Source organism: Nannobrachium achirus, assembly GCF_963921795.1.
Source record: "Nannobrachium achirus genome assembly, chromosome: 13".
Taxonomy (NCBI): Eukaryota; Metazoa; Chordata; class Actinopteri; order Myctophiformes; family Myctophidae; genus Nannobrachium; species Nannobrachium achirus.
Window position 1 is genome coordinate 43,065,562 of NC_137833.1, and position 14,991 is coordinate 43,080,552.

Here is a 14,991-nt window from a genome sequence, read left to right on the forward strand (position 1 = left end):
GTGCTGCTATATAGTTTACTTCTCCTCTCCTCTCCTCTTCTCTTCTCTGCCTGCCTCCCATATATGGACCTGAGGCACATCAAGGCTGGAATCGAATCCTACGCCTCTTTATGGACAACTCCTGAAAAGAAGCCTGGTGAAACCCCATAATGTCATCCATGACCAATTCCTGATGGAGAGAGATTCTGTGTGTGTGTGCGTGCGTGTGTGTGTGTGTGTGTGTGCGCGCGTGACACTTCTCCCAGGTTGTCCTCACATGATCTCAGCCGTGTAAATATACCAATATAACAAAATATTAGTGATAACCAGCGGAGAGGAGAGGAGAGGAGAATTGCCATGGCTCTTCATCCCGCCTCGGCCCTCTCTCATCTGGAAGTGACGAACACATTCTGCGTGCATGCATGTGTGCATGTGTGCAACTTTGCATGTGTGCATGCGTGGCATTTCTGGCCATCCCGGCACCCTATAGCAGAGATCCCCACCCCTGCTGCCACATCAGTCTTGGTGTCATCATAGGCTGTTGCATTTCTTTGTCATTTTATGTACATGTCATATATGACCTTGAATCTTGCACATATGACCTTGCTAAATATGCTATCTGTACTTGCCTCATTAATCTCCATGTCGACCCTGCACCTTATGCACTGTATATTTGAGTGACATTGTGTCTCTTTTTGCTGACTCTGTTTCCTGCTTCTTTCTCTGCTCTCTATTTGTATGACTGTTTTTGAAAATGCAAAGGTATGGGAGCTTGTACAAAAGTGAATTCCACCCATGCACCTACAGTATAGGTTGTGATGTGACAATAAACTTGGACGTTGAACTGAGGTGAGGTGAGGAGGTGAGGTGAGGTAAATTCCCGGTCTGGGCGTCAAGATGGGGAAACAGATTTTGGGCTTCTTGTGTGGTGGTTTAACTGGGTGGACCAGAGAGTCTAGTCACTCAAGTTTGTCTCTCCCTCTCTCTCTCTCACACACACACACACACACACACACACACACACACACACACACACACACACACACACACACACACACACACACACACACGATGGACGCACACACGGACGCACACCCACACGCACACACACCCACACACACACACACACACACACACACACACACACACACACACACACACACACACACACACACACACACACACACACACACACACACACACACACGCACTACTGTAGCCTATAAAAGTGTCAGAGCTACAGGTCTTTTGGTGAGCATGGGGCACTGTGGTATAAATACCCAAGTTTTGCTGCTGGGTCTCTAGTTTCCTCAACATACATTTGGACTAGCACTAAAATTCACTGGGGGAATCACACCTGCAGCATGTGACGCGCACGCACACACACACACACACGCACAAACACGCATGCACACGCACACACCGATGTAGAATTTCCACCACTACATTTGCATGAACCCACCCTATCTGGTACTGTTAGTTCTTGTCTCTTGAAGGCCCTATTTGAATTCTTCTTTGTCAGCACAGCGAGGAACTGGGCAAGTATTGGAAACAAGTTCCGGGTGTGGTCCTGGACCTCTGTGTCCCAGTGTTTCAGTTTCAGATGCCTCTCCTGCCTTCAGATACAGTCGGTGAACAGCAAGCTGAATCCTTGGTCTTAATTTAGACCTGGGAGACATGAACTCATGACCCACCTTTTAATGAATGTAGATCATATGACAGAGGCAGGTTCAATGCTTAATAGAATGCACACCACTGTATCTCAGCCATAGGCCTACAACATACGGAGAGACCACAGCGTCTGTCATGCGTCTTCAACTATTTCCAAAGTTCAAAGCTGACCTTTCCACATAATGAGTGAACAGTGGTCATTGACTGCCCATAGGCCATCATGAGTTATAAAACCTGCTGTGAGTGGACTCCATTTTCCCATACATTTTCCCAATTTCCTCTCACAAGCACAAGGAAGGGACCCCAACACACTTTCCTTTTTTGGCCACAGCATGGAATGTACTATGACGTAATTTGGGAATGGCTCTCACTTGCAGGCAGCACGCGCGCGTGTGTGTGTGCGTTGGTGGCGGGTGCTCGCTCCCTCGCCGCGCGCGCGCGTGTGTGTCTGTGTATGTGTGATGAGCAGTACGCACCAACCCGCTTGGCAGCGTGTATTGCTTAGCTGTGATTGGATGGAGGGCGGCGAAGATTCCTCCTGTCACGATTTTCGTTCAGACGGCAGCTCCCACCGGAGGACACCGATCATCAAACCGCTGTCACTACCAGGGCTGTCTCCGCGAGAAGGTTTTTCGTCCAGGGAGCTCTGGAGCCGCGATAACCCCGGGATTTGTTTTTGTTTTGTTCTTCTCCGCTCCTGTACGGTGGTGGGAAACGGGGGGTGGGGCGGGGGAGGGGGGGAGTCCTCGTTTAGTGCTGGAGGAGCGGATCCATCCAGCCGCCTGTATTTCATCTGTCTGGCTGCGGTAGTAGTAGAAGAACCAGTCTGACCGTCACGATGCCGGTGTTTCACACCAAGACCATCGAGAGTATCCTGGAGCCCGTGGCGCAGCAGATCTCCCACCTGGTCATCATGCACGAGGAGGGCGAGGTGGACGGCAAAGCCATCCCGGACCTCACGGTGCCGGTGCAGGCGGTGCAGGCGGCGGTCAGCAACCTCGTCCGGGTGAGTTCTAGTCACTAGTCTATATTGATGTTAGTGTTCCACAACATCTTCTGCAGGAGCCAAGACGCTTTTTGAGCCCTGAATGATGACAACAGCGTGTCAAACTTTGCCCCCACCCCAGGGACGTGCAGAGAATATTAGAGAGGCAGGAGCTGACATTTCTAAAAGGGCCTTTTGGTGGAAATATTGAAAATAGCTGACCTCCAAGCTCACAACGCGTCGCGAGCTTGGAGGTCGGCTATTTTCAGTACTTGCTACTACATTGAACTAAGCATAATCAATTGTGAATACTGAGAGTTTGGACAAGGCAATTCTCTTGAATTTGTGTTTCTTTCACCATAGTAAAAACTGCATTCATGGTCTGGAGAGGGCACTTTTTTACAGACGGATAAAAGGGCAGGGGCTCGAGCCCCCTTTGATGTCTATGTGTGCACGTGCCTGCCCATGACTGAATGATTGATATTGAGAGAGGAGACTGATGGGCACTGGACCGCATCAAGTTTGTAGGGCGGAATAAACGGGCGGATTCAGTCACCAGAATGTGTGTCACTGACTGTCACAGGGCAAGAGGCAAGAGGAGAGGGAAATGTCACTTGTCAGGGGGGAGAGGTGCAGTTTTATTATGCCTCTGCTCTCTGCATGCTCGCTGCCCCGGAGCTCGTATCACCTCTCCTTCATAACAGTCAAAATTAGCCTTGGTGCTGGTGGATAATTGCTGAGCTTGCGGTTTCTGAATGTAGGCTACCCGGTTTCTTCTCCAGACATTAATAGATTGAATTGTTGGCTCATCGTGTATCATTGCCCCATGTAATTTCTTCCCCAATTCCTGCCTATTCTGAATCATTTATTCACCTGAGTCACTGTCACATCCTTCTCCTGTCATCTCAGTGGGAGAGAGATGGATGGACCAGACAGACAATTGCATCTATTTATATTCTCTTAAAAGTCAATACAGAGGAGACCTCATTATCATTGACCCAGGATTATTGAATTTGATGCAGTGGGAAGTGCTGTATAGTCTCACACTCAAACAACAACTACTTATAGAGTTATAGCCTAAGTAAATTGCACATTCATTTGAATTGGATTGGATGATAACATATAGGCCTACTGTATAGCATAATATATACTTACTTGTGTTTTTGCACAGAATGACCACTGGTTATGTATGTTATTGTGCTGTAATAATCAAGCTGAACCCTTATATCACCTAGAAGTATATCACAAGCAACCACCTAATCTTTTCATGATGAATCCAAATGATAGGCGTGTAATTGATTTAATCTATAGAATAAACTTGATGCAGATATGAAAATGTGTAGATGGGGTGGTCAATTCATTGAATTAATAGTACATTTTAAGCCTCAAAAACACTTGTGCAAATCATGTACCGTTTAGGAAGTTAGCCAAAATATTTTCTATACTCTCAGTGGTGACTGAATTGTTTTGACTTCATAGAATAAACATGAATGAAGCGAGGTCGGGTTAAAAAGAAGTGCAGAAGTCATGTTGCTTTGCTGTGTTTCATGTGGCTGTTTCTTATTGGATTAGAATGATTGTGGAACATTCATTTACAGTAGCCCACTCAAACATCCTTTTGTTTCTCCAGTGAACTGTGTCTGAAGTCATATAACTGTAAGAAACATTTCCATGAACAAACATCTTTGTCATCTATACTATAATTTTGCGAATGTCTGACTGAGTGAGTGAGTGAGTGAGTGAGTGTCTGTCTGTCCCAGCGTTTCTCCTCGGTGGCTGGAGCAATTGATCTGAAATCGCATCACCATCAGCATATGAACACACCTGACAGAACTGTGAAGCCCGTTTGTCACTTTCACAAATCGTATGCTGTATAATAGCATTTTTATGGTGTATCTATATCTATTTAGCCTACAGTACCTTTTGTGACCACACATGTTAAGGGAGGGGCGCTGTTGTTCAGGCCATGCACAATCACACACAAACCCACACACACACACACACACACACACACACACACACACACGGGGGAGGGGGGGGGGGGGGGGGGGCCCTACAGATGTTGTCCAAAATCATGCAGATCGGTACACAGTATCTCTGTAGCCGTTAAATGGAACGGGTATTTCTTACATTGATGCTCCTACATATTAGCATGCAAGCACCAGTTAAAGTTACTTTCCATCCCTCATATACTGTGTGCACAGTGCACATCCCATAATCCACACACTGCACGTCATTTCGGAGCTCATATCTTTGAACGGGTAAGGGCTAGTTGATTCAAAATATTGAAAAGTCTTATTCAGTCTGAAATCAGACATGGTGTGCGTGGGTGCTTATCTCAGACAGCAGCTTAATGTGCGTGGACTGTACACACTGCACATTAGAGTCTTACCCCAAAGGAATCTGATAGCATCAGTCATTGTCCTTGCTGTTCCAAGATACAGGCGATGCGAGGCGTTGTGTGCTTGTAAATCGGCTATTTTCACTATTTTATATTCTCAAACATGTTTCATGAACTGTCCAGTTCAAGAGTGAAGCATACATGTCAAGTGCTCTCGAGAGTGAAACTCTCCATAACCAACGTATGCCAACTAGTCTTAGTGGGAGGTTTGTCACTTATCCAAGACATGAATATTTTAAATCATTATTTTTAATGATAAATACAAAACAAACGGTTTTGGACATACAGTACAAGGTTTCCACCGGACAAGAACGATGTACATTGCCAAAGCAAGTGATAAGGGCTCTGCCTCCCTGTCTCTCTCACTTCGCGCCTCCCTCTGTCTCTCACCCCCCCCCCCCCCCCCCCCCCCCTTTCCTGTCTCTCACTCTCTCTTTCTCTGCTATTGTGGTCTTCCAGCGTGTTCTATCAGTTCAGTTGACCCGTCCATCCAGACAGATGGCATAAGAAGGAGGCTAATGGCAGCCTCAGGCTTGCTGGGTGAGGCTGTGTGTAGACAGAGATAAGGGCCGAGGACACAGTGACACCAGCAGGTGTGGGACAGAGAGAATGTAGTCCCTCAAGACAGACGTGTTGTTGTGGCTCGCACAATTTACAAATGGTCCTGCCACAACAGTCGGCACTGTCTTGGGAAGCTCTGAAATTGAGTAGAAAATAGAGCAGACGTCACAGAATCTCCACACTTAGTGTTTCACCCATGCAAGCCAGTCGGGTAAACAATGCCTAGACTGGAAACCAAATTAGTCAAAGCCTATACCGTATCTATTGAGCTGCTTAGCAGAAATGGAAATTCTAAAATATATTTTAAATATATATGGCCTTATAGCTATACTTCTTTTACAGTAAATGATTAAAATAGCAGTTCAGCAAGCTCTCAACATGTTGCAATGCATTGTGAGCTTGTAGAACTATCTGGTAGGTAGAGCGAGAGAGAGGTCGTCTGGTACAGAAGCTCACTGGTTCTCCTTACAGTCTTCCCAGTGTATACCGTATGTCAAAGTGTCCTTGAGCAAGACTCTTAATCCCTAACATCTATTTCTCAAAATGGTGTTTTTTTTTTAATATATTTTGAAAATGTTTGACCTTTTTCAGCTACTGTTACATGCTGCCAAGAATAGGGGCACAATGGTTAATGGGAATGAGCATGGAGGAAACAGGAAGGTGCAAAGTTGAAGGAGAGAGAGATAATTGAGTAATAGAGATCGATGAGTAAACTCATGATAAGAGGAGGAGAGGAGGACAGAGGAGGGACACAAGAAAGCAGTTGAAAAGGTGTTGAAAGAGAGAACCAGAGGTGCATGAGCTGAGCAGTGGTGTAAAGTAAGTACTGTACAGTTTTGAGGTATTTGTACTTTACTAGAGTATTTCCAGTTTTCAGTACTTTTACTTCTACTCCACTACATCTCAGAGGCAAATTGTACTTTTACTCCACTACACTTATTTGAAAACTTTAGTTAGGCTGCACCCACACCAAAGTATGGTCGCCAGCAGATAAACTCTTTTTGTGTGTGGCTATGTAAAAACACAGAGAGCGCAAGCCAGTGCCAGTGATGCACCTGTCAGTCCCTTCTAGAACATGCATTTCTGTCTGTGCACACTTTGATTTAGAAAGCAGATTCATCGCTGAGTGATGCCATGGCAGATAGAGTTCTAATGAATGGCCCCCAAACTTTGGAATAAACTCCCATTGCAATTAGAACTGCAGACTCATTCCCTAGCTTTCGCCGTGGTCTGAAGACTCCACCTTAGCCCATAGCACTTACCGTAGCACTTTCCCACCCTCAATGAACATACATGTAATTTAGATAGCATTTTTAGATTTATTTTTATTTCTATAGTTTGTACTGAATACAGTAGGTGCTTGGTCTACCCTATGTTTTTCTTAGATTAGGTTACTATTTCCATGCATTTGATGTATTGATGTTGCTTATTGTAAATCGCTCTGGATTAAGACCGTCTGCTAAATGCCTAAATTGTAAATAGTAATGATGCACAGCATCATGTCATCATTATACTGTTACAGTTACACTGTTAACCAGGGTGGGAGGGGGCACTGAAAAACTACAGTAGGTCACTGAGATATACATGCATACATATGAACATGCATACACTCAACCACACGCTCGCACGCACGCACGCACGCACGCACGCACGCACGCACGCACGCACGCACGCACGCACGCACGCACGCACGAACGCACGCACACACGCGCACACACACACACACACACACACACACACACACACACACACACACACACACACACACAGCATTCACTCAAACTGTTTTTTGATTGATCGTTTGATTGAATACTTTATTAACAGTTTTCAAATAGTACATACGATTATGATGCTAAAAGGATAACACAAAAAAACGCTTGTGTCCTATGTATTCAATTCACCAAGACATTTAAAAACAAAAATATACAATAACTAATCCTGTGCCCGGTGGCACACTCACAGTATATGAGGGATTGAATGTAGGTGTCTCAGAAGTAATGTTGGAGAACTCAGACCGGTGCCTGTTGGGAAGAACAGTCACCATTGATGTCCATTTGTGCAATACCCGTTGTATCAGTCTGTGATGTCAGTACTATGACGTCGGAGTATGAAGTCAGCTTGCAGACAGACAGCCATGATGGCGACACTGGCGACACTGTCTATTATCAGTGATGCATGCAGACAGACAGCGGACATCATCTCCAAATTTGGGCATTGTTTCAGCATGCAGCTGTTACCATGGCGATGACACTGTTTAGTATCAGTGATGTCAGTTGTTAGATATTCAAGACATCATCAACACTAAATAATGAATGTATATGTACAGTATACTGTATAAACAGTTGGGGGGGGGAGTGAGTCAGTCAGGTTGAGTGTGATCTGACGTTGTGAGGTTGGTTAGTGTCGTCAGGATGTCTTGGCTAGATGAGCCTTGTTGCTGATGTGATCCGCTCGCTGTGTCTGACTGAACTTCAAGTGTATGTTCCTGAAGTCGTCAACATAGACTCCTGAGTATGACTAGGGGAGGGGCAAGAAGGAATAAATAGATTTACTGGTCAGGGAAGTAACCACACACTCACAGAATATAGGGGAGGGGGTTGCAGAGAGAGACAGAGAGAGAGAGAGAGAGAGTGAAAGGGTGATGTGAATCTGTGGTTCTCAAACGTTTTGGGATACATTCTTTATTCATCTACAGCACCCTTAATTATATTGTTACTTTTCACTCTAGCACCTTATATTTATGGCATATTTTACTACTTTGACATTTAGTGCACCAACATGTGTTGCTTCAGAGACTTGAGAGACACAATCACACTCCTAATATCGGACGGGGAAGACTTCTTGGGACGGACATCCCAAGAAGTCACCCCTTGACTGGAAGGGGTGACCAGACATGCAGTAGTAGATTATGGTCCGGTGTACAATCTGAAAATAAACGTTTATTGAATCATTGGTTTTTGGAGCTTATTCTATTTGAATGCCTATTCAAATCAGGCCAAAATAGAGATGATGCAATAATCTTACATTTTTAACCATTTTTATACTTAATTTTATATTTTCTCCTTTCCTTCTCCATCAATAGGCTACCTAAATGAGTATATAGTGTATACTTAGTGTATAATCATATTTTTCTTCAATTCAGTTCAAGTTCAAGTTCAGTTCTACCGAATTCAAGTTCAAGTTCAGTTCTTTGAATAAAAATACATGTGCGCTGACTGCGCTCTACTCTAACACAAAATAGTGTAGTATAGTTTCGAGTGTTGCAGACTCTTTTGAAGAATGCAGTAGGTTGAGTAGTTGCTGTGGCCTGCTGAGTGACAGGCAAAAGCCAGGATCACAAAGAAATTCTGCACCAGATCTTTGACCCCCAGTGTCCCCTTCTAGACATAATCCTGGGCAGACTCAACCTGTTCTAGCATGTCCTCAAACTCCCCATAGTCCTCATCCTCTGGATCAGTTTCTGACTGGCGAGCTGCCCTTGCCATGAAGTACGGAGGGAGCTCCCCGCGGCTGTGCCAATACGCCACACAAAGGCCTCCAGACGAACCTTGGACATGATGGACCAGACTGAGATGCTCTCTGTCCCTACACTCTGGAGACAGGTGACATTTTCTGGGTATGGATGGAGGCTCGGGGAAGTTTGTGGAGCCAAACTCATAAGCTGCCAGGGTCACGTTTATTATATGTGACACAGATAGAGGAGGAAGGTGTGCACGCCAGTGCCAAGGCCACATGATGACATGATGCCAAGGAGTACCCAGTAGGCACACCATTGATAAAAGCTTTGATACATTACCAAATGATATGCTAAAATCAACAATCAACTAGAAAGATGCAACTGGAAATTGCAAGTGTGGTTGCCGTGACGCGAGTCACATTTGTACATTAATTCCGTGTCACCATTTGAATTTTCCCCATTCAAGTCAATGGGGAAAATTAAGCGTGTGTGATTTTGTGGGTCCCTTAATTTTTGGTTTTCCTACATTTTGTTTCAAATTATTATTATTCAAAACAAGATTTTCATGAATAATAATAATACAAATCTGTTATTCCTCTAAGTAATTTCATTTCAATAAAGGAAAAATCTAAGAAAGTAGTGAAACTAGCAGATCTACAAGCTCACAACGCGGCGCGAAGCTGCTTGTTTTCACTAGTTTGAGTCCCGGGCAAACATCTAATTTCTCTTTTGGGTCACGGAGCTAAAAGGTTTGGGAACCACTGCCATAGTGAGTAGATTAGGAGCAAAAGGCCACAGAGCCCTGGAATAGATATGACAGTGCTGTGGCGGAGTGAAGCTCTAAAACGTAATAAAACCGGTGTGTTGATCTGTGTGGGATCGGATGAGGTGTAGCGGTGACACCGGCTCCTGACAGTGTCTAAATACTGTCTATGGTGTCACACGTCTTCAAATGAGACCATGTCTAGCCACCTCCAACACACACGCACACGCACGCACGCACGCACGCACGCACGCACGCACACACACACACACACACACACACACACACACACGAACACACACACACAGACAGACGCACACACACAGGGGCGTCACACCAAATTCTGGGTCCTGGGTACAAGGATTCACTGCGGGCCCCCCATGAATGTTAACTATTGAAAAATATTTTTTTGAAAAATCGTGAATATGTGTGCAAGAAACCTATGCCAAGGACCCCCAAGATGATATGTATTTGGCCACGGACCCCGATCTCAAAATATTTAGTTCCAGGGACCCCTCAGAAGCAAAGTTTTAGTTAGAAATGTTCGCTTAAAAAATACATATATTCAAAGATTTTCACACATTTTCACAACTTTTCAAAAATAGCAGATCTACAAGCTGCCGCGCTGTGAGCTTGTATATCTGCTATTTTTCAATAGATAAATTTATTAGGGCCCCTCCACCTTGGGCCCCAGTAACTCAGTCCCACTTTCCTACCCCTTGTGACGCCCCTGCACACACACACACACACACACACACACACACACACACACACACACACACACACACACACACAGACACACGCACGCACGCGCACACACACACACACACACACACACACACACACACACACACACACACACACACACACACACACACACACACACACTTTCTGTGAGTGTGGGCTTCTTAGTTTACATTAATGCTTTTAGATCCCAAAGCAGGGCTGACATCACTAAAGCAGTAGACTAGACACTTCCAGGAATGAAGGGCTGCCTCCTGAACCCTGGAAACACCAGGGAAGACACTGCACACACACACACACACACACACACACACACACACACACACACACACACACACACACACACACACACACACACACACACACACACACACACACACACACACACACACACACACACACACACACACACACACACACACACACGTTTGTATTACTATACTTGCGAGAAGTGTTGGGTGACGTTACTATTAAAAGTAACTTGTTACGTTACAGGATTACCGCCATTAAAAAGTATTACGTTACGGTACAGCAGTGTTTCTCAAACTTTCACATTTCAAGGTCTCTCCTTAACTTTGACAGTGTACAAATGGAACCAAATGGACCCGTTAGGGTTCATTTGGTTCTGTTTGTACACTGTCAGAGTTATAGACTTGTAAGGGACAATTGAGACCCCCCTAAAGGAACCCACAGAGTCCCTGGAATCCATTTGAGAATCACTGCAGTACAGGATTACCTTCTGAGGAAAGTAACTTGTTAGATTATTTTTGCGTTACCGACGATTAAAACATGCAAGAATTATTTTACTTATCTTTTACCAAAGTCAAATCAAAGCAAATCATCTACAATCTCACAACGCCTTACGATGTTCTACTATTCTTGGTATTTATATAGCCTAATGACGTGCCCCACTTTTTATTTAATATTTTTATATCCAATTAAATTGATTATTTAAATGATCTGTTGCCCATTAGTCCGACGGTTAGCGTGAGGTTGGGGTTAGGGTTGGTGGTGGTTGTGACCGTCTGTCTGACCAATGGTACTTCGGCACAATGGACCATTGGACACATGGCAAGGCACCCTACATACGGTACAGTAAATGCCTAAATTGTAAATTATAAATGGCTTGCTTTAGGAAGAAAGAATGGGAAAGAGAAGGACAACACTACTGTGATGACTCAGAATAGTGATAAAGGTCAAAGAAGTTTAGGGATAAGGGGTAAAGTAAGGCATGGACAAAAATAGAGCCCATAGTCTCTCGATAGGAAAGTGAGTGTTGATGCACTCTTGTAAGTAAAGACAATTTCTTTTTGCATCTAAAGAGACTTCATCCTTCAGTGTGCGAGACCCTTCTTTTTGTACATTATGTGGACTTTCATGCTGGCCTCTGGCCACCAGTTTTCAGCCCTTTAGTAAGCCTTGAGAAGAGCAAACCTCTCTACCTCCCTCTCCAGGAAAGCAACATCGTTGATAGATGGCTGACGATGGAGCATCCGGACACTGTCTGTCTACCGGTATATCAGTGGTAATTTAGCTACGTGAGCAATCACAACAGGCCTACACACACACACACACACACACACACACACACACACACACACACACACACACACACACACACACACACACACGCAAAAAAATACACCACACTCACAGAATCACTTAACTGCATTAATAATTTACTGAGTAATCGATGTGAAGTGTTGGTGGTTCTGGGAAAGACTGAAGCCCAGAGGGCCTCTGTCCTTTCTCTCACCACACAAACATTACACACACACACACACACACACACACACACACACACACACACACACACACACACACACACACACACACACACACACGTTAAACGAGTGAAATTGGAAGTGATGAGAAAAAGACGTGCAGATGAAATTGGAACTGGAACACTGTAAAATTGTATCTGCTAAATGATCTTCCTGGAGTTCTATCTTTGACACAATCTGGTGTTGTGGTGGTGAGGACCTAAATGATCTGGTGTTGTTGTGGTGGTGAGGACCCAAATGATCTGGTGTTGTTGTGGTGGTGAGGACCTAAATGATCTGGTGTTGTGGTGAGGACCTAAATGATCTGGTGTTGTGGTGAGGACCTAAATGATCTGGTGTTGTGGTGGTGAGGACCTAAATGATCTGGTGTTGTGGTGAGGACCTAAATGATCTGGTGTTGTGGTGAGGACCTAAATGATCTGGTGTTGTGGTGGTGAGGACCTAAATGATCTGGTGTTGTGGTGGTGAGGACCTAAATGCAGAACTCAACATCAAAGTACACGCAGGAAACCAAGGAGTGGAGTTTACGAAGACTACAGAAGCATGCCGTCGTTGTTGGGTGGAAACCTTGTATATCCAAAACCGTTTGTTTTGTATTTATCATTTTTTAAATGATTTAGTGAAAACAGACGATCTACAAGCTCACAGCACATATCTTTGTGCCCTGCTGCAAGCTTGTACAATACATCTGCTATTATTGAAGAATATCGAAAATCGAAAATATTCGTGAATATTCTCTTCTGGGGACCCCTTGCACAGACGGGGATCCGTCGCCAAATACATATCAATTTTGGGGTCCTTGACTCTCAAAGTTTGAGAGCCATTGCTTTATTGCATTTCCGGAAATGCCAAGGATTTTGGACATAGAAGGTTTGTGGCCTAGGTACAGTGGTGATAATGTGAAGTGTAGATGGGCTGACATCCTGACATCTTGGAGACAGTAGCTGATGGATGATGGCTGGCTGCCTCCTGGGTCTCTGGCTCTGGGAAGTCTATTAACTGGCTTCTACACACACAGCAGCACAGAGACACTGACAGCATCATCTTGCTATAATTGCATCTCGTCTCTGCCCGTGCGCCTCTGCCCGTGCGTGTGTGTTTGTGTGTGTGTGTGTGTGTGGGGGGGGGGGGGGGGGGGGGGGGGGCTGGGTAAGTTCACTGTCGTCACTGTCACGCTGAAACCTTGTATGTACAAAACTGTTACTTAACAAGAAATTAAAAAAAAACATATAAACTGTATTCCAATGGATCTCATTTATAAATCCCGCGACACACTTAACCACTTTAACTTTCACTTCCAAAATGTTTCAAAAATTGTGAAAATAGCAGATGTACAGACAGGCTCACAACGCGTTGCATGGTGTGTTGTTGTGAGCTTGTCGATCGATTATTTGAGCTATTTTCTTGTGTGACGGAGTAGGCCATTAATTTAAGACAAAACATAAAAAGTTGAAGTATGAACTCGAAGAATGTGAGAAATGGACTGAAAATGGAAATCAACAGGACTAAACGAACACTCATGAACCGACTGGAATCGAATGTGATGCATAATAATGTTATACAGAACCCCTGCACTACAACTGTTTTTGTATTTGAAAATCTGCTAATAAAAATTAAGTAAAAAAAAAAAAAAAGTTGAAGTATGGAGTTACAAGGTTTCTACCCAACAGTGAGGATATTATGCAGATGTGTGTCCACACACTGCTGTGTTTCTGGGTCATGTGGTGTTGCAGACAATCAGCTGCATCACTGAACATCTGTAAATACGGCAAGCATTGTCACCGTGTGACACCCATGTGTTCTAAGGGATGGAGGGGGGATTATCTTTTCACCCATTAAACCCGTGAAAGCATCTTTGTCATTTTAGATTTTAGATACATAGCAACATACTTTTTTCAGAAAACTTGTAGGATTTAGAAGGCATTTCGTTGCTGTCGGGCAGAAACCTCTTACAGTATCTCCATATTCTAACTTTTTTTTTTTTTTCTAACTCAATGTATAATAACAATAGCACACACATGATCTGTGAACTAATTTACACCTAATAGTGAAGTATGTATAATTACAAGCTAGTGTTAGAGGGGGTGGCACAGATAATGAATGCACGTAATGCACAGTTTGAAGTTGAGTTTGTAATCCCTGAAACACAACAACCACAGCAGCCAGCACCGAGGCAATTATGTTTAACAATTGTTACTCACATCAGATGTTTTGACACAAACATGTGGCTCGATGAACATCAATGTGGATAACTGAACTCTGCACTGCAATGCTACATGGGATGACTTAAGTGTAATACATTACGCTTTCAGTGCCACCTTTTCACCACTAGAGGGCGCCCAATGGCCATAGAAAACACCATTGACAACCGTTGTATATGCACAAGCCGTGCACAGCCATGACGCGCCTGAACACTTTCCTTTGTGTCATGAACAGGGACAGGATGAAGTTAGCTTGAAGTTAGCTATTGGCTACCAAGCATTTTAGAAGCCCTATTTTCAGCGATTTAGCCATGATTAAACCTTGCACACCTCATGGATATGCATGGAACAGAGAAAATGAGCTCATCCTGGATTGCATTGGAGTGGATGGTAAATATCGGCGGCGCGACGCTCTCACGGGCCGTGTAAACAGATGACGGCCGGC

General features: G+C 44.3%; 1 protein-coding gene across 3 annotated transcripts in view; it reads left to right on the forward strand.

The window, feature by feature from the left end:
* Positions 1-2,488: 2,488 nt before the first annotated feature.
* LOC308296971 (vinculin-like) overlaps positions 2,489-14,991 on the forward strand; it is a gene marked incomplete at its 5' end in the record, with an annotated part of 47,206 nt that continues 34,703 nt past the window's right edge. For all 3 annotated transcript variants that reach the window (XM_080740344.1, XM_080740345.1, XM_080740346.1), the window contains one exon: positions 2,489-2,656. In XM_080740344.1, the coding sequence (XP_080596470.1) occupies positions 2,489-2,656 (168 nt within the window). The remainder of the gene's footprint in view (positions 2,657-14,991) is intronic.